Raw genomic sequence first — 27,407 nt, 5'->3', positions numbered from 1 at the left:
CACCTAAGATTACAATCAAATTAATTGCTCTTTGTATTAATTTTAGGCTATAGCAAAGACTACGACCTTTGGCTACACTCAGTTAAACAGAGACGGTAGTGAATCCTGAGATACCATTGAATGCAGTGACGTAGATTGCAATGACGTAGAAGACTACAATGACGTAGAAGACTACAATGACGTAGAAGACTACAATGACGTAGAAGACTACAATGACGTAGAAGACTACAATGACGTAGAAGACTACAATGACGTAGAAGACTACAATGACGTAGAAGACTACAATGACGTAGAAGACTACAATGACTTAGACAACACAAAAATTATCCAGTACAAAAACAGTTTTTTCATAGATATTAAAAATTTACTTGATTGGCACCGAAAGATATTACAATCTCTCTTTGGAAGTTAGTAAATACTCTGATTTGTATGTAAATAACCTGGCCTGTCTAAACTAACTTTTCCAGTGTACTGCTACGTCACAGTAGAGCTTAGGTTCACTGGACTCACGCAGCATGTGCGCCCACACCACATGTGCCCACACCACATGTGCCCACACCACATGTGTGCTCACACATGTGCACAAACCACATAACATATGTGCCCACACCACATGTGCACAAACCACATAACATATGTGCTCACACCACATGTGCCCACACCACATATGTGCCCACACCACATGTGCCCACACCACATAATATATGTGCCCACACCACATGTGCATACACCACATAAAATATGTGCTCACACCACATGTGCCCACACATGTGCCAACACCACATAACTTATGTGCTCACACCACATGTGCCCACACCACATAACATATGTGCTCACACCACATGTGCCCACACATAAAATATGTTCCCACACAACATATGCCCACACCACATAACATATGTGCTCACACCACATGTGCCAACACCACATGTGCCCACACCACATAACATATGTGCTCACACCACATGTGCCAACACCACATAACATATGTACACACACCACATCACATATGTGCCCACACCACATAACATATGTACCCATACCACATCACATATGTGCCCACGCCACATATGTGCCCACACCACATAACACATGTGCTCACACCACATGTGCCCACACCACATGTGCCCACACCACATAACATATGTGCCCACACCACATGTGCCCACACCACATGTGCCCACACCACATGTGCCCACACATAAAATATATGCTCACACCACATGTGCCCACACAACATGTGCCCACACCACATAACATGTGCTCACAGCACATGTGCCCACACCACATAACATATGTGCTCACACCACATGTGCCCACACCACATAAAATATGTGCCCACACATACGCCCACACCACATAACATGTGCTCACAGCACATGTGCCCACACCACATAACATATGTGCTCACACCACATGTGCCAACACCACATGTGCCCACACCACGTGTGCCCACACCACATGTGCCCACACCACGTGTGCCCACACCACATGTGCCCACACCACATAACATATGTGCTCACACCACATAACATATGTGCCCACACCACATAACATATGTACCCACACCACATCACACATGTGCCCACACCACATAACATATGTGCTCACACCACATGTGCCCACACCTCATATGTACCCATACCACATCACATATGTGCCCACACCACATATGTGCCCACACCACATAACACATGTGCTCACACCACATGTGCCCACACCACATGTGCCCACACCACATAGCATATGTGCTCACACCACATATGTGCCCACACCACATAACATATGTGCCCACACCACATAACATATGTACTCACACCACATGTGCCCACACCACATGTGCCCACACATAATATATGTGCTCACACCACATATGTGCCCACACCACATCACCACATAAATGTGCTCACACCACATGTGCCCACACCACATAACATATGTACCCATACCACATCACATATGTGCCCACACCACATGTGCCCACACCACATGTGCCCACACCACATGTGCCCACACCACATGTGCCCACACCACATATATGTGCTCACACAACATGTGCCCACACATAACATATGTGCTCACACCACATGTGCCCACACCACATAACATATGTACCCATACCACATCACATATGTGCCCACACCAGATGTGCCCACACCACATGTGCCCACACCACATGTGCCCACACCACATGTGCCCACACCACATATATGTGCTCACACAACATGTGCCCACACCACACCACATATGTGCCCACACCACATGTTCCCACACCACATGTGCCAACACCACATGTGCCCACACCACATAACATATGTACCCACACCACATAACATATGTGCTCACACCACATGTGCCCACACCACATATGTGCTCACACCACATGTGCTTACACCATATAACATATGCACCCACACCACATAACATATGTGCCCACACCACATGTGCCCACACCACATATGTGCCAACACCACATGTGCCCACACCACATTACATATGTACACACACCACATAACATATGTGTTCACACCACATGTGCCCACACCACATAACATATGTACCCACACCACATAACATATGTGCTCACACCACATGTGCCCACACCACATATGTGCCCACACCACATAACATATGTGCTCACACCACATGTACCCACACCACATAACATATGTGCCCACACCACATAACATATGTGCTCACACCACATGTACCCACACCACATGTGCCCACACCACATATATGTGCTCACACCACATGTGCCCACACCACATATATGTGCTCACACCACATGTGCCTACACCATATAACATATGCACCCACACCACATAACATGTGCCCACACCACATATGTGCCCACACCACATGTGCCCACACCACATGTGCCAACACCACATTTGCCCACACCACATAACATATGTAACCACACCACATATGTGCTCACACCACATGTGCCCACACCACATATGTGCTCACACCACATGTGCTTACACCATATAACATATGCACCCACACCACATAACATATGTGCCCACACATGTGCCCACACCACATATGTGCCAACACCACATGTGCCCACACCACATAACATATGTACACACACCACATAACATATGTGCTCACACCACATGTGCCCACACCACATGTGCCCACACCACATGTGCCCACACCACATAACATATGTACCCACACCACATATGTGCTCACACCACATGTGCCCACACCACATAACATATGTGCCCACACCACATAACATATGTGCTCACACCACATGTGCCCACACCACATAACATATGTACCCACACCACATAACATATGTGCTCACACCACATGTGCCCACACCACATGTGCCCACACCACATAACATATGTACCCACACCACATAACATATGTGCTCACACCACATGTGCCCACACCACATAACATATGTACCCACACCACATAACATATGTGCTCACACCACATGTGCCCACACCACATAACATATGTACCCACACCACATAACATATGTGCTCACACCACATGTGCCCACACCACATAACATATGTGCCCACACCACATAACATATGTGCTCACACCACATGTACCCACACCACATAACATATGTGCCCACACCACATATGGTTCAAAGGACCAGAAAAAGAGATGTTGGACTCTCAAACAATCACCGCTGATACAACTGATGTAAAACAAACAAGTTTTCACTGCTTATTTTCCTTTGTTATTACTAATAGGACAAAAGACAAGCAGGTCCCAGTTCCTCATGAACGAAATGGAACAGACTTACTCTAGAGTGGAGGCTGACTCTAGTTAGTTTCCCTGGTGAGTATCTCAGGTTAGCTTGACTCGAAGGTTACGCGCAAGAGGAGAATGGTTTACCTGGAGTTTACTAGGAGAGGTTTGCCTGGTTTACCTGGAGAGGGTTTCGGGGGTCAACGCCCCTGTGTTGATATCCTACAAACAATTGATATCTTTGTGACTGTGGGTTAGGACCTTAATGGTACTTGATTACTGGGCCTACCCTAAGTTAGCAGTGACACATGTCTCAGCTGGTGCTCTCAGCTGGTACATAACTCACTGGTTACATCACTAAGCTAGCAGTGACACATGTCTTACCTGGTGCTCTCAGCTCGTACATAACTCACTGGTTACATCACTAAGCTAGCAGTGATACATGTCTCAGCTGGTGCTCTCAGCTGGTACACAACTCACTGGTTACATCACTAAGCTAGCAGTGATACATGTCTCAGCTGGTGCTCTCAGCTGGTGCTCTCAGCTGGTATATAACTCACTGGTTACATCACTAAGCTAGCAGTGATACATGTCTCAGCTGGTGCTCTCAGCTGGTACATAACTCACTGGTTACATCACTAAGCTAGCAGTGATACATGTCTCAGCTGGTACTCTCACCTGGCACATAACTCACTGGTTACATCACTAAGCTATCAGTGATACATGTCTCAGCTGGTACTCTCAGCTGGTACATGACTCACTGGTTACATCACTAAGCTAGCAGTGACACAAGTCTCAGCTGGTGCTCTCAGCTGGTACATGACTCACTGGTTACATCACTAAGCTAGCAGTGACACATGTCTCAGCTGGTGCTCTCAGCTGGTACATAACTCCCTGGTTACATCACTAATCTAGCAGTGATACATGTCTCAGCTGGTGCTCTCAGCTGGTGCTCTCAGCTGGTATATAACTCACTGGTTACATCACTAAGCAAGCAGTGACACATGTCTCAGCTGGTGCTCTCAGCTGGTACATAACTCACTGGTTACATCACTAAGCTATCAGTGATACATGTCTCAGCTGGTGCTCTCAGCTTGTTCATAACTCACTGGTTACATCACTAAGCTAGCAGTGACGCATGTCTCAGCTGGTGCTCTCAGCTGGTACATGACTCATTGGTTACATCACTAACCTGGCAGTGACACATGTCTCAGCTGGTGCTCTCAGCTTGTGCTCTCAGCTGGTATATAACTCACTGGTTACATCACTAAGCTAGCAGTGACACATGTCTCAGCTGGTGCTCTCAGCTGGTACATAACTCACTGGTTACATCACTAAGCTAGCAGTGATACATGTCTCAGCTGGTGCTCTCAGCTGGTACATAACTCACTGGTTACATCACTAAGCTAGCAGTGACACATGTCTCAGCTGGTGCTCTCAGCTGGTACGTAACTCACTGGTTACATCACTAAGCTAGCAGTGATACATGTCTCAGCTGGTGCTCTCAGCTGGTACATAACTCACTGGTTACATCACTAAGCTAGCAGTGATACATGTCTCAGCTGGTACTCTCAGCTGGTACATAACTCACTGGTTACATCACTAAGCTAGCAGTGATACATGTCTCAGCTGGTGCTCTCAGCTGGTGCTCTCAGCTGGTATATAACTCACTGGTTACATCACTAAGCTATCAGTGATACATGTCTCAGCTGGTGCTCTCAGCTGGTGCTCTCAGCTGGTACATAACTCACTGGTTACATCACTAAGCTAACAGTGATACATGTCTCAGCTGGTGCTCTCAGCTGGTGCTCTCAGCTGGTACATAACTTACTGGTTACATCACTAAGCTAGCAGTGATACATGTCTCAGCTGGTACTCTCACCTGGCACATAACTCACTGGTTACATCACTAAGCTAGCAGTGATGCATGTCTCAGCTGGTACTCTCAGCTGGTACATGACTCGCTGGTTACATCACTAAGCTAGCAGTGACACAAGTCTCAGCTGGTACATGACTCACTGGTTACATCACTAAGCTAGCAGTGACACATGTCTCAGCTGGTGCTCTCAGCTGGTACATAACTCCCTGGTTACACCACTAAGCTAGCAGTGGTACGTCTCAGCTGGTGCTCTCAGCTGGTGCTCTCAGCTGGTATATAACTCACTGGTTACATCACTAAGCTAGCAGTGACACATGTCTCAGCTGGTGCTCTCAGCTGGTACATAACTCACTGGTTACATCACTAAGCTAGCAGTGATACATGTCTCAGCTGGTGCTCTCAGCTGGTGCTCTCAGCTGGTATATAACTCACTGGTTACATCACTAAGCTATCAGTGATACATGTCTCAGCTGGTGCTCTCAGCTGGTGCTCTCAGCTGGTATATAACTCACTGGTTACATCACTAAGCTAGCAGTGATACATGTCTCAGCTGGGGCTCTCAGCTGGTACATAACTCACTGGTTACATCACTAAGCTAGCAGTGATACATGTCTCAGCTGGGGCTCTCAGCTGGTACATAACTCACTGGTTACATCACTAAGCTAGCAGTGATACATGTCTCAGCTGGTGCTCTCAGCTGGTACATGACTCACTGGTTACATCACTAACCTGGCAGTGACACATGTCTCAGCTGGTGCTCTCAGCTGGTATATAACTCACTGGTTACATCACTAAGCTAGCATTGACACATGTCTCAGCTGGTGCTCTCAGCTGGTACATAACTCACTGGTTACATCACTAAGCTAGCAGTGACACATGTCTCAGCTGGTGCTCTCAGCTGGTACATAACTCCCTGGTTACATCACTAAGCTAGCAGTGATACATGTCTCAGCTGATGCTCTCAGCTGGTGCTCTCAGCTGGTATATAACTCACTGGTTACATCACTAAGCAAGCAGTGATACATGTCTCAGCTGGTGCTCTCAGCTGGTATATAACTCACTGGTTACATCACTAAGCTAGCAGTGATACATGTCTCAGCTGGTGTTCTCAGCTGGTATATAACTCACTGGTTACATCACTAAGCTAGCAGTGACACATGTCTCAGCTGATGCTCTCAACTGGTGCTCTCAGCTGGTATATAACTCACTGGTTACATCACTAAGCTAACAGTGATACATGTCTCAGCTGGTGCTCTCAACTGGTATATAACTCACTGGTTACATCACTAAGCTAGCAGTGACACATGTCTCAGCTGATGCTCTCAGCTGGTGCTCTCAGCTGGTATATAACTCACTGGTTACATCACTAAGCTAACAGTGATACATGTCTCAGCTGGTGCTCTCAACTGGTATATAACTCACTGGTTACATCACTAAGCTAGCAGTGACACATGTCTCAGCTGATGCTCTCAGATGGTGCTCTCAGCTGGTATATAACTCACTGGTTACATCACTAAGCTAGCAGTGATACATGTCTCAGCTGGTGCTCTCAGCTGGTACATAACTCACTTGTTACATCACTAAGCTAGCAGTGATACATGTCTCAGCTGGAGCTCTCAGCTGGTGCTCTCAGCTGGTATATAACTCACTGGTTACATCACTAAGCTATCAGTGATACATGTCTCAGCTGGTGCTCTCAGCTGGTGCTCTCAGCTTGTACATAACTCACTGGTTACATCACTAAGCTAACAGTGATACATGTCTCAGCTGGTGCTCTCAGCTGGTGCTCTCAGCTTGTGCTCTCAGCTTGTGCTCTCAGCTGGTGCTCTCAGCTGGTACATAACTCACTGGTTACATCACTAAGCTAGCAGTGATACATGTCTCAGCTGGTGCTCTCAGCTGGTGCTCTCAGCTGGTACATGACTCACTGGTTACATCACTAAGCTAGCAGTGATACACGTCTCAGCTGGTGCTCTCAGCTGGTACTCTCAGCTGGTACATGATTCACTGGTTACATCACTAAGCTAGCAGTGATACATCTCAGCTGGTACTCTCAGCTGGTACATGATTCACTTGTTACATCACTAAGCTAGCAGTGATACATGTCTCAGCTTTTGCTCTCAGCTGCCACTCTCAGCTGGTACATGTTTCACTAGTTACATCACTAAGCTAGCAGTGATACATGTCTCAGCTGGGGCTCTCAGCTATTACATGACTCACTGGTTACATCACTAAGCTAGCAGTGATACATGTCTCAGCTGGTGCTCTCAGCTGGTACTCTCAGCTGGTACATGATTCACTGGTTACATCACTAAGCTAGCAGTGATACATCTCAGCTGGTACTCTCAGCTGGTACTCTCAGCTGGTACATGATTCACTGGTTACATCACTAACAGACACTACTATAACCTACCCCATAATATTACTTATTTTCCTCGTTTATTATCCTCATTTCAAGTGAAGTTCAGACTCATAGCTTTATTTAAACAGTTGTTTTTAGCACAATTATCATCACATTCTCTTTTATCATACTTTCTTCCACATGCTTAAAACATGACCAAGATTGAATTTACATAAAACTTCAGTAACAGCAACACATGAATATGTTCCAATATGATGAGTCTTATTACTGTAATATTTGTAGTTTTTACAAACTATACTACTGGAATATTTACTTATATAATTTTCTGCTCAGGAAGTGAAGAAGACTGTGGCAAACTACTTCTGTGGTAAAGAAGGAACGGTGTTTATCTACCGTGTACTGTGAGCAACTCGCTTCCTCATCCCTTCCCTCTGCACTGTAATTCATAGATTTAGGCAACAGTTCTCTTTGATTTAGAATTATTTTATTTTACTGCAAAAGAACCACCACGATGGAATACAGGATTGAAAATACTGGTGCTCATGATGTCTTAAAATTAATCTACTTTCTGTCTATTTTCTCAACTCTACAGACGGAATCTGAGTACAACCTTCCCCTGAAGGCCAAGTTATAGATAATATGAAACACTTCTACTGATGTATACCAGCTGGTTCATGCCACACTGTTATATCAGATGGTGTAAGGGGGCCGTCGGGCAAAATCTGTAACTCCGTTGTTTACTGTCCTATTTTCTCCAATTTTGGTACACAAGACAAAGTGGTTTCACTCTTTCTTGAAAATATTTATCAAAAATATACCTCAAACAACAACTGAGAAATGACTGATTTACTGAAAATGCCATAGTGTTCAACTTTTCTCCTATATGGGACTACGTAAGGTTGTTTGGACACTTGGTGCCGAGAGAACAATGCTTATTCTTATTTTCTGTGACTACTTTTCTTTAAATGAACGTATCTTTATTTCACAAAAAAATAAAGTTTGTTAGTTCCTGGAATATTGCAAAAACATCTGCCCTTTACTCCCACATAACTCCCAAAGTATTTGGAATATTTCCAAAATTTGGTCACAGACAAAAAGAGAAATCATTATTCTACAACTTTTGTGAGTATTATATTCCATTTAATTCAGTAATAAAGGGAGATTCTTGAACAATTGTTGAATAAGTTACTTCCGAGATATCGGCCGAGAGCGCCGGCCGGCCCCCGTCTCAAAAAAAAAAAAAAAATTTCGCGAAAATCGCGTTTGTTTGGGTGTATTTCTTAGTAAACTGATGTTCTAGTGCAGTTATCCTCTAAACATCGTTTTCTCTTACTCAGAGACGACAGGGTGACCAGTTACACTTTTATATCGAGATATTCCCGATAATCTCTGGGCCATATTATGGCCTATTTTATTCAGTCTAGAGTATATAACATGTTTGTATGTTATTTAGAGTGTTTATTATATCATATTAGATCAATTCTGATAGACAAATAAGCCGTAGAGTTGATATATAAGCTGATATAAGCGTAATAATGGGCGATTCCTGGCTGGCACCTCGAGCGCGGGAACACTGCCGACCGTTCCCATCTGGTTCCCAGCTGTCGCTCAGTCTGTGGATAAGTCCCGCCTACTGTTTTATGATGCCAAATAGTCAGTTATTATATTAGAAAGAATAATGAAAGAAAAGGCGATAAAAAACAAGGAAACAATTCCAAAAAATATATGGGCCGTGAGCAGACTCGCTACCAACATCGCCGTCACCATACCTGATATAAATGACTATAATTTCTTGTAGAAACGTCGTAGAACATTCATTCTGGTACCATTGTGTTGCCAAAGAGTTGAGCTATTTTTCAGTATATATAACTCAATTTCCATATTTTTTCGATTTTTGGGTGAGCGCGCGCGGAAAATTGCCCTATAGCACCCGTGTAAGGCATTCCACACTACCTTGCCAGCTTTTTCATTAACATCAATAGGCTCTAACGTTCAGGTAAACCTTTTCGTAATTCATGTAATAACTAGTGCACAGCTTCGGGTTCACTAGAGACACTAGAATGTTGGAAAGAATTACAGCTCTTACTTAATGAATTCACACCACCCAGTCATGATTCTCTTACTGCCCAAAATATATTTTATAAGTTCTGAGTCAGGTGGTAACTCGTGGGAAGATTTTGAACCTCAGTCGTGACTGCACAAGTCTCATCACACAGCTTTTAAAATATATTAGTATTCCTTTTCTTTGGCATCTACAGAAAACGAGTTTAAGTGTATTGGAGGAACCTGATGTGAAATGAAGTGTAGAAAGTCGCAGTGGAATAGCATAATTAATAAATTACTTTCATTACCAAGACAAACCTTCCTACAACCATTGTCTGGCAGATAAAGACAATGTTGTCCAGGAGATCATTAATGTCATTACAACTTCAGACGTTGATTATAGTTACACAGACACATCATGGCCAGCTGATCCACTTTACTACAACATTCATTATATACAAATATTCTAGCTCACTTACCAAGTTAATTTCACGATAAAACATTGTATTTCGAAATCACTTGACCTTAACAGAAACAGAAAAATATATAATCAGAAAAGTGAAATATAGTTCAAAAATATTGACCAGCTTGATGACCCGTCTGTTCTTCGTCCAGCTTCTTAGTGTTATAATAACAAAGAAGAACAGCTTCTTAGTGTTATAATAACAAAGAAGAACAGCTTCTTAGTGTTATAATAACAAAGAAGAACAGCTTCTTAATGTTATAATAACAAAGAAGAACAGCTTCTTAGTGTTATAATAACAAAGAAGAACAGCTTCTTAATGTTATAATAACAAAGAACAGCTTCTTAATGTTATAATAACAAAGAAGAACAGCTTCTTAATGTTATAATAACAAAGAAGAACAGCTTCTTAGTGTTATAATAACAAAGAAGAACAGCTTCTTAATGTTATAATAACAAAGAACAGCTTCTTAATGTTATAATAACAAAGAAGAACAGCTTCTTAGTGTTATAATAACAAAGAAGAACAGCTTCTTAATGTTATAATAAAGAAGAACAGCTTCTTAATGTTATAATAACAAAGAAGAATGTCAAACATAATTCCTTCTTGGTCAATAAAAATTTAGCCCAACCATCTTTGTTATTACAATCCTCAGTAAATACACAAGTCTTCTTGAATATAGTTTCATTTCTGCCTACTTGTGCGTTTTAGGTAAATTGGTCAATTATCAAGAACTCGTTTAAAATTAAGTCCCTTCTAAATTTTTCTCTTATATGTTTAAAGATATATTTTTTCAATTATGTTAATATAAAAATTAATTAATTTTTACCAAAAAACTTAGATATTAGATAACATAAATTTCAGGACCTTGAGTTTACCTGGAGAGAGTTCCGGGGGTCAACGCCCCCGCGGCCCGGTCTGTGACCAGGCCTCCTGGTGGATCAGAGCCTGATCAACCAGGCTGTTACTACTGGCTGCACGCAATCCAACGAACGAGCCACAGCCCGGCTGGTCAGGTACCAACTTTAGGTGCTAGTCCAGTGCCAGCTTGAAAACAGCCAGGGGTCTATTGGTAATCCCCCTTATGTATACTGGGAGGCAGTTGAATAGTCTCGGGCCCCTGACACTTATTGTATTGTCTCTTAACGTGCTAATGACACTCCTGCTTAGCATCTCTAGTTTTTAAGGTTCTCATTATCCATCCTGTCATTTTTTTTCTAGCAGACGCGATTGATACAATGTTATGGTCCTTGAAGGTGAGATCCTCCGACATGATCACTCCCAGGTCTTTGACGTTGGTTTTTCGCTCTATTTTGTGGCTGGAATTTTTGTACTCTGATGAAGTTTTAATTTCCTCGTGTTTACCATATCTGAGTAATTGAAATTTCTCATTGTTGAACTTCATATTGTTTTCTGCAGCCCACTGAAAGATTTGGTTGATGTCCGCCTGGAGCCTTGCAGTGTCTGCAATGGAAGACACTGTCATGCAGATTCGGGTGTCATCTGCAAAGGAAGACACGATGCTGTGGCTGACATCCCCTCTGTCAGACATGAGGATGAGAAACAAGATGGGAGCGAGTACTGTGCCTTGTGGAACAGAGCTTTTCACCGTAGCCGCCTCAGACTTTACTCTGTTGACTACTACTCTTTGTGTTCTGTTTGTGAGGAAATTAAAGATCCATCTTCCAACTTTTCCTCTCATTCCTTTAGCACGCATTTTGTGCGCTATTACGCCATGGTCACACTTGTCGAAGGCTTTTGCAAGTCTGTGTATATTACATCTGCATTCTTTGTCTTCTAGTGCATCTGGGACCTTGTAGTGATCCAGTAGTTGAGACAGACAGGAGTGACCTGTTCTAAACCCATGTTGCCCTGGGTTGTGTAAATGATGGGTATCTAGATGGGTGGTGATCTTGCTTCTTAGGACCCTTTCAAAGATTTTTATGATGTGGGATGCTAGTGCTATCGGTCTGTAGTTCTTTGCTATTGCTTTACTGCCCCCTTTGTGGAGTGGGGCTATGTCTGTTGTTTTTAGTAACTGTGGGATGACCCCAGTGTCCATGCTCCCTCTCCATAGGATGGCAAAAGTTCGTGATTGGGGCTTCTTGCAGTTCTTGATGAACAAGTGCAATTTAATTAAGACTAATCGAGCTAAATATATTTTATATAAGATTATAATTTAATAATAAACAAACACAATGAAATATATTTTTTTCTTTAGGGTCAGAATGATTTTTGCAAAATTATTGTATACACAAATTTTCACTTGCCAAATTCGGCAAGAAGTGCGTTGCTAATAATAATAATAATTATTAATATTATTATTATTATTATTATTATTATATTAATAATAATAACAATTATTATTATTATATTAATAATAACAATAATTATTATTATTATTATTATTATTATTATTATTAGCAACGCCAATAGCCAGTTGTGAGTGTGGGGGAAGTTCGCGAGGCAGTAGGTAAAATGAAAGGGGGTAAGGCAGCCGGGATTGATGGGATAAAGATAGAAATGTTAAAAGCAGGTGGGGATATAGTTTTGGAGTGGTTGGTGCAATTATTTAATAAATGTTTGGAAGAGGGTAAGGTACCTAGGGATTGGCAGAGAGCATGCATAGTTCCTTTGTATAAAGGCAAAGAGGACAAAAGAGAGTGCAAAAATTATAGGGGGATAAGTCTGTTGAGTATAGCTGGTAAAGTGTATGGTAGAGTTATTATTGAAAGAATTAAAAGTAAGACTGAGAATAGGATAGCAGATGAACAAGGAGGCTTTAGGAAAGGTAGGGGGTGTGTGGACCAGGTGTTTACAGTGAAACACATAAGTGAACAGTATTTAGATAAGGCTAAAGAGGTCTTTGTGGCATTTATGGATTTGGAAAAGGCGTATGACAGGGTGGATAGGGAGGCAATGTGGCAGATGTTGCAGGTGTATGGTGTAGGAGGTAGGTTACTGAAAGCAGTGAAGAGTTTTTACGAGGATAGTGAGGCTCAAGTTAGAGTACATAGGAAAGAGGGAAATTATTTCCCAGTAAAAGTAGGCCTTAGACAAGGATGTGTGATGTCACCGTGGTTGTTTAATATATTTATAGATGGGGTCTTGACAAGATGCGTGGAGTTAAAAGATAAGGAATCACACATAAAGTGTGAGTTGTCACTGTTGCTCTTTGCTGATGACACTGTGCTCTTGGGAGATTCTGAAGAGAAGTTGCAGAGATTGGTGGATGAATTTGGTAGGGTGTGCAAAAGAAGGAAATTAAAAGTGAATACAGGAAAGAGTAAGGTTATGAGGATAACAAAAATATTAGGTGATGGAGACGAATGGTTTTTAATACTTGACGTGCTGTTGGAGTGTGAGCAAAGTAACATTTATGAAGGGGTTCAGGGAAACCGGCAGGCCGGACTTGAGTCCTGGAGATGGGAAGTACAGTGCCTGCACTCTGAAGGAGGGGTGTTAATGATGCAGTTTAAAAACTGTAGTGTAAAGCACCCTTCTGGTAAGACAGTGATGGAGTGAATGATGGTGAAAGTTTTTCTTTTTCGGGCCACCCTGCCTTGGTGGGAATCGGCCAGTGTGATAATAAAAAAAATAGTTATATATATATATATATATATATATATATATATATATATATATATATATATATATATATATATATATATATATATATATATATATATATATTATATATATATATATATTATATATATATATATTATATATATATATATATATATATAAGTAGTCAAAAATGCGGCTGAGCGGTGTATCCGGTTTAGGGGCCTTCTTCAGAGCGCACCCTTCCGGTTTAGGGGTGCGGCTGAGCGGTGTATCCGGTCTAGGACCAGCGGCTGGAGGGTCCCCTTTTCACACCTAGGTGTTACTTCCGGTTTGACCTTGACCTCGCCCTCGAGACTACCTCACCCTTGACCCCCCAACCAATACCCCCGCCCACGACCCCCCTTCGCGACCCCCCGTCGCGCCGTGCGCCCGCCTGCCCGCCCTTCGCGACCCCCGCCCGCACCTTCTGCTGCGCCTTCTGCTGCGCCTTCTGCAGCGTCGTCCGGATCGCCCCCGCGCCTCGAATTTTTTTCCGATTCTTTTCGAATTTTTTTTGAATTTCATTTTCTTGTGCTCTCCATCTCCTCGGATCAAGTTTTTAAGGTTCCCCCTCCGACTTTCACCCCCCAACCCCAAAAATTTCTCGATAATACAAGTTTTTGGATTCCCCCCTATGGGGTTTTCGAAATTCCCCCCGCCCCACTTTCACCCCCCAACCCCCAAAAATTTCTCAATATTACCAAGTTTTTGGATTCCCCCCTCTGGGGGTAAGCATGCTTACTACAGGTCTAAACAAGTCAAATGAACTAAGAAGGGTGTTTACTCGGCGGTCAGTGACGTCACGCACACACAGGTTGAATCAGGTCGAGCCTTTTAGTTCATTAAAGTTAATAAGGGGATATAGTACCTACATCATAGGGAAAACATTTTCATCATCAGAAAGACACATTTCAGGATAACACTAATACACATTATTTTTTTTTTCATTATTTATTATACAGCCATTACATTTCTGGTAATACAAACAAATACAATTTCATTGAAAAAAGCTACAATTCATTGACTAAAATCAACGTAGAGTAATTTTTCTTCTCTTGTAGAATTTCTGTGCATTTTGTTCAGGGTCGTCGTCTTCTTCCTCATCTGTTATACAATAAAATTCTGGGGGGGAAGCTGGTGGATAATAAATGGGGGAATCTTCATCCATACATGAAGTAGGTTGGGAATTTGTCATAAAATATTCCATCTCGCTCCATACGCATTTTGACTTAAGAAATCGTAATGACACGATTGCAAATAAACCATACCCCCGGCCGGGATTGAACCCGCGGTCATAGTCTCAAAACTCCAGCCCGTCGCGTTAGCCACTAGACCAGCTAGCCACAATAAGATTCATCCAACTAGGTATATTTCTACACCATAGGAAGGTTAGCACAGGCACCACTGTGACCACAAATGCAAGTTTTTACAGACGAATCTCCAGCTAGCGTGGTCATGACGAACTCTAGCTCAAGTCCCTTCACTGCCGTCAACATGACTTAAGAAATCGTAATGACACGATTGCAAATAAACCATACCCCCGGCCGGGATTGAACCCGCGGTCATAGAGTCTCAAAACTCCAGCCCGTCCGGGCTGGAGTTTTGAGACTCTATGACCGCGGGTTCAATCCCGGCCGGGGGTATGGTTCATACGCATTTTATCGCAATAACAACTACTAACACATTCTCCACTCATAGCAGCACCCACATGAGACTTGGGAGAAGGTGCGATCTCAGCATGGGTAGGAGTTACAATATCCTGGATAAAATCATTAACATCAACCCCATGGGTAGGAGGGGCAGCAGCATCTCCATATGGATGGGTAGGAGGCTGGGTGGATCTCGCTCCTAACAATCCCATCAACTCGCAAATCATTTGCTCCTGTCGGATTTGATTTGCGCGAATAAGTTCCAACAACCGCATTATATTCGCATCTGGCAAAGAAAAAAAAATTTCTCGATTAGAAGAAGAATAAGGCATATCTTTAAATGTATTAAAAAGTTTTATTGGTTAATACATTACACTTCTAAAATCATTTATGTGTAAAAAAGATTTTTTCAATATTCACTTACCAGGGGTGGTAGTGTGTCAGCGTGCCTCGTTGTGCTCCCGGTTTTTCTGGTGTTTTCACGGTCGCTCTTACGTGCTAGAACTTTAATTTGTGTCATCAATCCTATACGATACATCCCTCTAGCGCCTGGAACCAATCTTGGGCGGAAAACATTATATACTGAGTAAAAAAAGGAGAATTAGTGTGCACTTCCTAGCAGAGTTTACTGCCAGAGGGGAATCATAGGCCTGTCCCGTGTGGAAAAATAATAATATTGAACTTTGTGTCAGAGGAAAGAAAGTCTCCCTGAAAGCATTGAGTATACATAGTGTATAGTGTATACTACAGTGGCTCCCTAGTATATTGATGATAAAGGCTAAAGTGTCATTTGAAAACAGGTGAAATTGTAAATGAAGTGATAAGCCTATAGAGGCAGGTGCCAGCTTCTCGAGGGCCGAGAAAAACTAATTTTGGGTGTGATTTACAGGGCCCCAAATCTTGATAGGGAGTGCAGTAAACTTCTATGGGACGAAATTCGTAAGGCATCTACATACGAAAATGTTGTGCTAATGGGAGATTTCAACTATAGACAGATTGACTGGAGCAATTTGACAGGAAATTTAGAGTCGGGTGACTTTCTTGATACGATCCAGGATTGTTTTTTAAAACAGTTTGTGACAGAGCCAACTAGGGGAAATAACCTCCTTGACTTGGTTCTTGCCAGTAGGGAAACACTAATTAATAATCTTGAGGTTAATGATGAGCTTGGGGAGAGTGATCACAAATCACTCAGTTTTAACATATCATGGAATTCCCCTAATAATGGCAATCAAGTCTCCGTCCCTGACTTTCGCTTGGCTGATTTCATAGGACTGAAAAATTACTTAGGTGGGCTGAACTGGAATGACCTGACTAGGGGTCAGGTAGGTGGTGATGGTTGCCGATATGATGCTTTCCAGGGCATAGTTCTAGCTGCTCAGTCAAATTATGTTCCAAATAGGGAAATCAGATCAAACAAAAATGATCCTAAATGGATGAACAATAGATTAAAATATCTGATTGGTCAAAAGAGAGGCATATATAGGCAAATCAAAAGAGGAGAGGGGCAATTAAGAAATCGATATATTCAGTTAAAGAGAGAAATAAAAAAGGGAATTAGAAAAGCAAAAAGAGATTATGAGGTTAAAGTTGCAAGAGAATCGAAGACTAACCCAAAAGGATTCTTTCAGGTATACAGAAGTAAGATCAGGGACAAGATAGGCCCACTCAAAAGTTCCTCGGGTCAGCTCACTGACAGTGATAAGGAAATGTGTAGAATTTTTAACACATACTTCCTCTCAGTTTTTACACAGGAGGATACCAGCGATATTCCAGTAATGATAAATTATGTAGAACAGGACGATAATAAACTGTGCACTATTAGGGTCACAAGTGACATGGTCCTTAGGCAAATAGATAAATTAAAACCTAACAAATCCCCAGGCCCTGATGAACTGTATGCAAGGGTTCTAAAGGAATGTAAAGAGGAGCTTAGCACACCTTTGGCTAATCTTTTCAACATATCACTACAAACTGGCATGGTGCCAGATAAGTGGAAAATGGCAAATGTGATACCTATTTTCAAAACAGGTGACAGGTCCTTAGCTTCGAACTATAGACCAATAAGCCTAACCTCCATAGTGGGAAAATTTATGGAATCAATAATTGCCGAGGCAGTTCGTAGCCACCTTGAAAAGCATAAATTAATCAACGAATCTCAGCATGGTTTTACAAAGGGGCGTTCCTGCCTTACGAATTTATTAACTTTTTTCACTAAGGTATTTGAGGAGGTAGATCATGGTAATGAATATGATATTGTGTATATGGACTTCAGTAAGGCTTTTGACAGGGTCCCACATCAGAGACTATTGAGGAAAATTAAAGCACATGGAATAGGAGGAGAAATTTTTTCCTGGATAGAGGCATGGTTGACAAATAGGCAGCAGAGAGTTTGCATAAATGGGGAGAAATCAGAGTGGGGAAGCATCACGAGCGGTGTTCCACAGGGGTCAGTGTTGGGCCCCCTGCTGTTCACAATCTACATAAACGACATAGATGAGGGCATAAAGAGCGACATCGGCAAGTTTGCCGATGACACCAAAATAGGCCGTCGAATTCATTCTGACGAGGACATTCGAGCACTCCAGGAAGATTTGAATAGACTGATGCAGTGGTCGGAGAAGTGGCAGATGCAGTTTAATATAGACAAATGCAAAGTTCTAAATGTTGGACAGGACAATAACCATGCCACATATAAACTAAATAATGTAGATCTTAATATTACGGATTGCGAAAAAGATTTAGGAGTTCTGGTTAGCAGTAATCTGAAACCAAGACAACAGTGCATAAGTGTTCGCAATAAAGCTAATAGAATCCTTGGCTTCATATCAAGAAGCATAAATAATAGGAGTCCTCAGGTTGTTCTTCAACTCTATATATCCTTGGTTAGGCCTCATTTAGATTATGCTGCACAGTTTTGGTCACCGTATTACAGAATGGATATAAATTCTCTGGAAAATGTACAGAGGAGGATGACAAAGATGATCCCATGTATCAGAAACCTTCCCTATGAGGATAGACTAAGGGCCCTGAAACTGCACTCTCTAGAAAGACGTAGAATTAGGGGGGATATGATTGAGGTTTATAAGTGGAAGACAGGAATAAATAAAGGGGATGTAAATAGTGTGCTGAAAATATCTAGCCTAGACAGGACTCGCAGCAATGGTTTTAAGTTGGAAAAATTCAGATTCAGGAGGGATATAGGAAAGTACTGGTTTGGTAATAGAGTTGTGGATGAGTGGAACAAACTCCCAAGTACCGTTATAGAGGCCAGAACGTTGTGTAGCTTTAAAAATAGGTTGGATAAATACATGAGTGGATGTGGGTGGGTGTGAGTTAGACCTGATAGCTTGTGCTAACAGGTCGGTTGCCGTGTTCCTCCCTTAAGTCAATGTGACCTGACCTGACTAGGTTGGGTGCATTGGCTTAAGCCGGTAGGGACTTGGACCTGCCTCGCATGGGCCAGTGGGCCTTCTGCAGTGTTCCTTCGTTCTTATGTTCTTATGTTCTTAAGTCGCCAGAAACTTACCACAGGTCAGCTGTTTTTAATAATCTTCCTGGCCTGCTAGTGTACTCGCATATAATCTAGTGATACCAGTGAATAGCAGAATACAGTGTTGTAGTAGCAACTAACCAGTATTATAATGGTACTTAGTGGAGTGGAGTGACTTTCATTAGTTTCTTTTTCTTGAAATACCAGACGTTACTGTGAATTTCATATAACCTGTAGTTACCAGCGGTCGCAATATACACAACGAGAAGCAATTATTACTACAGAAAAAGCGCCCTTCCTCCAAAATTTGCACCAGTCAACTATAGTGATAATATAGCATTTATTGTGGTGGAGACGGAAAAAAAAAATAGAGAAGCTAGATACAGCGATTGATAAACAAAGGTGGAGGCTCGACCGTTCGTCATTGTAGGAGTGCCAGCAGTCACCGGCTCTTCAACACGCAAGTTATACTTTTGTATCAATCAAATCACATATTACTCGGGTAGATAATTTCCAGTAGATCCTTCATGTGTTAGCTCAAATCACCGACCAGTATGGTTTAAATAAGTGACCCACTGATCAGATCAGATAGACTGGTCCGAACCCTTGACTGGTCCGAACCCTTGACTGGTCCGAACCCTGGACTGGTTTCAAACGGTTTCGTTGTGCACCACCTAGCAGGTTATTAATAGAATATTCAAGAGGTTGCTAGTAGAATTGCAGTAAATCAACCATTCAAATCATTATGAAGCTGTGTGTAGTCTGTGGTCAGTCAAACAAACGGGCTTCCACATGCATAAATTGTCATTTCTGTGGAAATTGGTGTCACGCCCCTTGTGCAGATATCCAAGAACTAGCTACAAGCAGTATTAAAACAGGGAAGTGTTTTTGGGTATGCCCAAATGAGATAAATCTGTGGACTAAAATTACAAGGGTATTAAAAGAGGTCAACATCAAAGCTGCTTTCATAGAAAACCTGGAAGCTTTCTACAACAGATGGGAACATAAAAAGTCCGGGCTGAATGGTACTGCCCTTGATACTGGCCATGTAGTCAGAAACTGTAAGGCTGGAGATGATGTCCTGGTAGTCAGTAAATGGGGGGCTGATAGTGCTGTCCTGGGAGACAGTAATGGGGAAGCTGGAGGTGCTGTCCTGGGAGACAGTAATGGTGAAGCTGGAGGTGCTGTCCTGGGAGACAGTAATGGGGAAGCTGGAGATGCTGTCCTGGGAGACAGTAATGGTGAAGCTGGAGATTTTGTCCAGGTAGTCGGGAATTATACGCAGGAAGGAATACATATGAATGACCTCATAGGGGACAGGAGCCATAGTAGGGAAACAAGTGTAGTCAAAGATAAGATAAAACCAATATTGCAAACTAGAAATACCGCAGGAAATAGCAAACAAGAGGACTCCACTAGCAATAGTGAGGATATATTACCAAAAACAAATGGTGGGAGCTCCATTGTTGGTGCTAGGGAGGATAGAAGTAAGACAGGGAAACATGCACCAACAGGGAATACAGTCACAGAAACCCAAGGCAAACGGAAACCAAGCCTGTGCACATACTATGCACTCGGTATCTGCTGGCATGGGAAATCTGGAAAAACAGATGGGACGTGCAACTATGACCACCCTAGGAAATGCCATGCCCATATGACAACAGGAAAATGCAAACTCCCTTCCTGTAAGCTTTTTCACCCTGAACTGTGTACCTCTTCAGTACAGGAAAGACTGTGCTATAACTTAAATTGCCAGGCATACCATCTAAAGGGGACAAAAAGATACAAAACATCCAGGCCATGGGAAAACCTGGGTAGCCACAGCCACTCAAGAGGGAGAGGTTTTTTAGTGCCAGGAAGGAAAAAAAACTGGCAGGAAATGGCAGAAATCGTACACCAAATCCAGTCATTCCTGGAGTGGAACCACAGTCGATGGCCTCCACTCCAAACCAACAGATACAGATACTAATGCCGGAAAAAAAATCCCCCCCCAGTACCAACAATACCACCAGTCCGATAACATTCTTCTTTGCAAATATACAGGGTCTAAAGCCAGCAACAAACAACAAAATACCTTTCATCCGTGGACTGCTTGCAGAGGCAAAGGCAATGTTCGCGGCTTTCACTGAGACCCACATAAAGGATCACTTGGACAACGAAATATGGATCCCAGGTTACAACCTATACAGATGTGACAGAGTGAACAGGCAAAAGGGGGGGGGGGGTTGGCCTGTACATTGCAGAGTCACTTGTTTGCACAGAACTGCTAAATGCCTCAAATGATGTAGTGGAAGTTTTAGCAGTAAAGGTCGAGAACCAAAACCTAGTCATTGTGATAGTCTACAAGCCTCCGGATGCAACATCCCAGCAATTCCAGGAACAGCTGTTAAAAATTGACCACTGTCTGGAAAACCTTCCAGCTCCTGCACCCAACATCTTGCTCCTGGGGGATTTCAACTTAAGGCACCAAAAATGGAGGAATATAGCAAATAATATTGTTGCAGTAATAACACCAGGAGGCAGCTCTGATGAAAACTCACACTCACGCGAGCTTTTAAATCTCTGCACAAAATTCAATTTAAACCAGCAAATAATAGAGCCTACTAGACTGGAGAATACACTAGACCTCATCTTCACTAACAATGATGATCTGATAAGAAATATCACCATATCAAAAACAATATACTCAGATCACAACATAATTGAGGTTCAGTCATGTATGCGCGGAGCCCCAGACCGACATAAGGAGATTAGTCACGAGGGAGCATTCACCAAATTCAACTTCAATAACAAAAACAAAAAGTGGGACCAAGTAAACCAAGTCCTAACCGATATAAGCTGGGAAGATATACTAAGCAACACAGACCCCAACTTATGCCTAGAACAGATTAACTCGGTAGCACTCGATGTATGCACAAGGCTTATTCCTCTAAGAAAAAGGAGGAGTAGATGTAAAACAGAAAGAGACAGGCGCTCCCTTTACAGGCGACGGAAAAGAATAACAGAGCGGCTAAAAGAGGTCAATATATCTGAAATGCGTAGGGAGACACTGGTCAGAGAAATAGCAAGCATCGAACTTAAGCTAAAAGAATCCTTTAGGAGTCAGGAATCGCGGGAAGAACTAAAAGCCATAAATGAAATCGAAAGAAACCCAAAGTATTTCTTCTCCTATGCCAAATCAAAATCGAGAACAACGTCCAGTATTGGGCCCCTACTTAAACAAGATGGGTCCTACACAGATGACAACAAGGAAATGAGTGAGCTACTCAAGTCCCAATATGACTCAGTTTTTAGCAAGCCGCTAACCAGACTGAGAGTCGAAGATCAAAATGAATTTTTTATGAGAGAGCCACAAAATTTGATTAACACAAGCCTATCCGATGTTATCCTGACGCCAAATGACTTCGAACAGGCGATAAATGACATGCCCATGCACTCTGCCCCAGGGCCAGACTCATGGAACTCTGTGTTCATCAAGAACTGCAAGAAGCCCCTATCACGAGCCTTTTCCATCCTATGGAGAGGGAGCATGGACACGGGGGTCGTCCCACAGTTACTAAAAACAACAGACATAGCCCCACTCCACAAAGGGGGCAGTAAAGCAACAGCAAAGAACTACAGACCAATAGCACTAACATCCCATATCATAAAAATCTTTGAAAGGGTCCTAAGAAGCAAGATCACCACGCATCTAGAAACCCATCAGTTACACAACCCAGGGCAACATGGGTTTAGAACAGGTCGCTCCTGTCTGTCTCAACTATTGGACCACTACGACAAGGTCCTAAATGCACTAGAAGACAAAAAGAATGCAGATGTAATATATACAGACTTTGCAAAAGCCTTCGACAAGTGTGACCATGGCGTAATAGCGCACAAAATGCGTGCTAAAGGAATAACAGGAAAAGTCGGTCGATGGATCTATAATTTCCTCACTAACAGAACACAGAGAGTAGTCGTCATCAGAGTAAAGTCCGAGGCAGCTACGGTGAAAAGCTCTGTTCCACAAGGCACAGTACTCGCTCCCATCTTGTTCCTCATCCTTATATCCGACATAGACAAGGATGTCAGCCACAGCACCGTGTCTTCCTTTGCAGATGACACCCGAATCTGCATGACAGTGTCTTCCATTGCAGACACTGCAAAGCTCCAGGCAGACATCAACCAAATCTTTCAGTGGGCTGCAGAAAACAATATGAAGTTCAACGATGAGAAATTTCAATTACTCAGATATGGTAAACATGAGGAAATTAAATCTTCATCAGAGTACAAAACAAATTCTGGCCACAAAATAGAGCGAAACACCAACGTCAAAGACCTGGGAGTGATCATGTCGGAGGATCTCACCTTCAAGGACCATAACATTGTATCAATCGCATCTGCTAGAAAAATGACAGGATGGATAATGAGAACCTTCAAAACTAGGGAGGCCAAGCCCATGATGACACTCTTCAGGTCACTTGTTCTATCTAGGCTGGAATATTGCTGCACACTAACAGCACCTTTCAAGGCAGGTGAAATTGCCGACCTAGAAAATGTACAGAGAACTTTCACGGCGCGCATAACGGAGATAAAACACCTAAATTATTGGGAGCGCTTGAGGTTCCTAAACCTGTATTCCCTGGAACGCAGGAGGGAGAGATACATGATTATATACACCTGGAAAATCCTAGAGGGACTAGTACCGAACTTGCACACGAAAATCACCCACTACGAAAGCAAAAGACTTGGCAGACGATGCACCATCCCCCCAATGAAAAGCAGGAGTGTCACTAGCACGTTAAGAGACCATACAATAAGTGTCAGGGGCCCGAGACTGTTCAACTGCCTCCCAGCACACATAAGGGGGATTACCAACAGACCCCTGGCAGTCTTCAAGCTGGCACTGGACAAGCACCTAAAGTCAGTTCCGGATCAGCCGGGCTGTGGCTCGTATGTTGGTTTGCGTGCAGCCAGCAGCAACAGCCTGGTTGATCAGGCTCTGATCCACCAGGAGGCCTGGTCTCAGACCGGGCCGCAGGGGCGTTGACCCCCGGAACTCTCTCCAGGTAAACTCCAGGTAAACCATTTACCGCAGGTGGATTATTCCGACATACACAGGGATGCAGTCTTCTGTCCTCCTCGCAGACACCTCCAATGGAGTACTGAATTGGATTCATCCTTGACCCTACTTGAATGACAGTAGATGCAAAGAGTGACCCAGCACGGGCATTTATAGCAGCGTTATGACCTTCTGCCCGCCTCTAAACGCCTCTACCCACCGTATTATAATTCCAATATTTTACACAGATTTTCATAATTCCAGGTTGAATTATTAGCAAATACACTTGAACATGAGGGTATATTGAAATGCTCATATGCATATTTCAATATAAATTGATCATTCTTTAATTTATTTCTACCAAAATCTTTAAACAAATATGGTATAATTTTCTTTACGTTATAATTTGTTAACTTATATACAAAATATATAGCATATAAGCCGCACAACAATGATTTTTCATGTTGAATTCTCTGATTAATACCGTACATGAAATTTCTCCTGTATATAATTTTCTCATGTATATTTGTATAATGTTTTAAATCCACCCCGAAACTATCTAAATATAATAATATGTGTTTGTTCACATATATAGTAATCCAATGACCAATATTTTCATCTTGTTCGTTCAATATATTAATGATGAAAATTACCGGCTTATCTTTTATCCTCATAATAACTTCATTTATATTATTTGCGGCAAAACATCCCAAATACGAGGCATATCTTCCCGTATGATGTTTCAAGGCAATATTTATTTCTTCACAATTCATGGTCTATACTCGCGTATGCACTATCACTGTTCTATTTTCATTTATATTTAAAATCGCATTAGTTTCACCAAACATCAGACAAATTCTATTTTCATCTTTCGGTTTACCAAATGTCATATCTATTCTCAAATTACCATTCTTCTCGACAGATATAGCATTCTTAACCTGTTCACTTCTCAGGTCAACACCTAATATAGTTCTGCCTTGGAGAAAACTCTTATATGTAATCAGATGATCAGTCTCCAAACCCAGAGATTTCAAGGTAGCGTAATATAACCTACTCGCATGTGTAGGGAACTTACAGTCAATATTTCAAGGTAGCGTAATATAACCTACTCGCGTGGGTAGGGAACTTACAGTCAATATTTCAAGGTAGCGTAATATAACCTACTCGCGTGGGTAGGGAACTTACAGTCAATATTTCAAGGTAGCGTAATATAACCTACTCGCGTGGGTAGGGAACTTACAGTCAATATTTCAAGGTAGCGTAATATAACCTACTCGCGTGGGTAGGAAACTTACAGTCAATATTAAGAATCATTTCTGAATTAATTGTAACCCCGAAATGATTCAAATCTTCATGTTGAAAATATAATGGATTAAAATTATATCCTCCGTCATATGTCTTCATATCAACTATTATAATAAATATCTTATCGGGTATGACTTGTCCACAAGGATTATCTGCCATCAATTGTGTTTGATTACAAGCCAGACTATATGATTTAAATGTCTTCTTGAACAGATATTCACACCCCTGCGGGTTTGCCCTCGTGCTTGAATTCAATGCAATTAATGCATTCGTATACGGAATAACTTTATCGATCCATAATTTAATGGAATTAATATTATATTTATATGTTTTTCCGCTTAATGGAGTCATAATTGCCCATGCGGGTGAATGCAATTCAAGTCTCAATCGACATTCGACACTATCCAGGATATATTCGTGAAAACTACTCACATCCAGCATCAAAGGGAAACAAGTATTCACTTCATTCGTTAATTTACCTTCGTCTTTCTTAATATCATCTAAATCAGCTGATGTAATAGTACTACTTGCTGTGTCTTTATTACGAAAGAATGCTATTCTTCCCAATGTATCTAATTTTGATGGGGATAAATGCTTAAGCAGTTTAATATAACCCGTATATGAATAAAATGGATTCGATTCTATAAGTTGTTCGTTGAGATACAAACACACAGATTTGAATATTGTCTGACTTATAGAGTTCACAAATATGACCTTATCTCCGTCTCCCAGTGCACTTCCATCCTCATTTGTTATATTTATGTTCATTTCCAAGGTCAGACTCGTTAAATCTAAAAAATGACCTTCTGAACTTTGTATTCTAAATTCGAGAAATTTATCAGATCCTTGATTTACTGGTAATACTTCACAGGTGCGTCTAGCTGCTATTGAGGATTCAATAATGGCGTGTCCTGGTAATTTTGAGAAACCATCAGTTATGGAATGAGAATAAGTGGGGACGGGGGCGTTGAGTCCCCCTGGTGTAACGTATAGAGCACCAGCCGACATACTAACAATATGACAGTTAACAATAAACTAAAATTAATTAAATATTCCACTTTCTTTTATTATTATATTTCAATCGTTTCAATCCAATCTTTCTACTTCCTCCGGATAATAACTTCTGTCCGACACCTTCAATTTTTCTACACCTCTATTTCTCGCAGAATTTTTCAATGCAATACCATTATTAACATCGTTCAACACATTTTGCCCGTATTGTAATACTCCCGGAGCAAAGGTATTCAATAAGAATGGTATTGCTTTTCTGGCCATCCCACCGAGAAATGACAATAATCCTCCGCCCCTCCCTCTAGCTTTATATAATATAATATCATCTAAACCTCCCCCTTTCACCCTCGAAGTATCAAAGAGTTTCAGGAATGATTCCACTGAAGGAGGGGAGAAACTGGTTCTCATCTTGACGGTTCGTTCAATATTAACTCAACTTGTTCATTCACTCTCGTTTTATAGGTCTTAAATGTAGTACACATACAGTAGAACACTTGTCATTATATTGAATTAACCTTCCTTTCTGATCAGCGAGCTTAATACTCACTTGATCAATTATCTTGTTATTAAGTGGTTTGTACATTGTGGGATCATAATTAGATCTTAATGTATTAATATCAACTACTCCCAAAAGAGATACCAACTGATCGCCAAAATTAATGGGATCAATCAAATCACTATATATTAACATATAATTAATACCTGATTCAGGATCGGGCGGGTTTACCGCCGTCACACCAGACTAGTTAAAAATAATCTCTTTTTTATTGGTCAAGACATACAAAATTTCATTACCTGAGAACCCTAGCATATCGCTTCCTT

The 27,407-nt window shown here is 41.9% G+C and overlaps 1 protein-coding gene across 5 annotated transcripts in view; it reads left to right on the top strand.

The window, feature by feature from the left end:
- LOC138853890 (methyltransferase-like protein 27) overlaps positions 1-12,293 on the top strand; it is a 107,310-nt gene extending 95,017 nt beyond the window's left edge. The window contains exons 5-6 of one of the 5 annotated variants that reach the window (XM_070093463.1): positions 8,304-8,408; positions 8,563-11,164. In XM_070093463.1, coding sequence (XP_069949564.1) covers positions 8,304-8,375 — 72 coding nt within the window. In that variant the 3' untranslated portion in view covers positions 8,376-8,408; positions 8,563-11,164. Of the gene's footprint in view, positions 1-8,303; positions 11,166-11,896 lie in introns of those variants that run through there. The other 4 variants (XM_070093460.1, XM_070093464.1, XM_070093461.1 and 1 more) reach the window with 4 other exon arrangements.
- The last annotated feature ends 15,114 nt before the right edge of the window (positions 12,294-27,407 follow it).

Source organism: Cherax quadricarinatus, chromosome 42, assembly GCF_038502225.1.
Source record: "Cherax quadricarinatus isolate ZL_2023a chromosome 42, ASM3850222v1, whole genome shotgun sequence".
NCBI lineage: Eukaryota > Metazoa > Arthropoda > Malacostraca > Decapoda > Parastacidae > Cherax > Cherax quadricarinatus.
The sequence above is the reverse complement of the archived record's forward strand: the minus strand, read 5'-3'. Positions and strand labels throughout refer to the sequence as shown.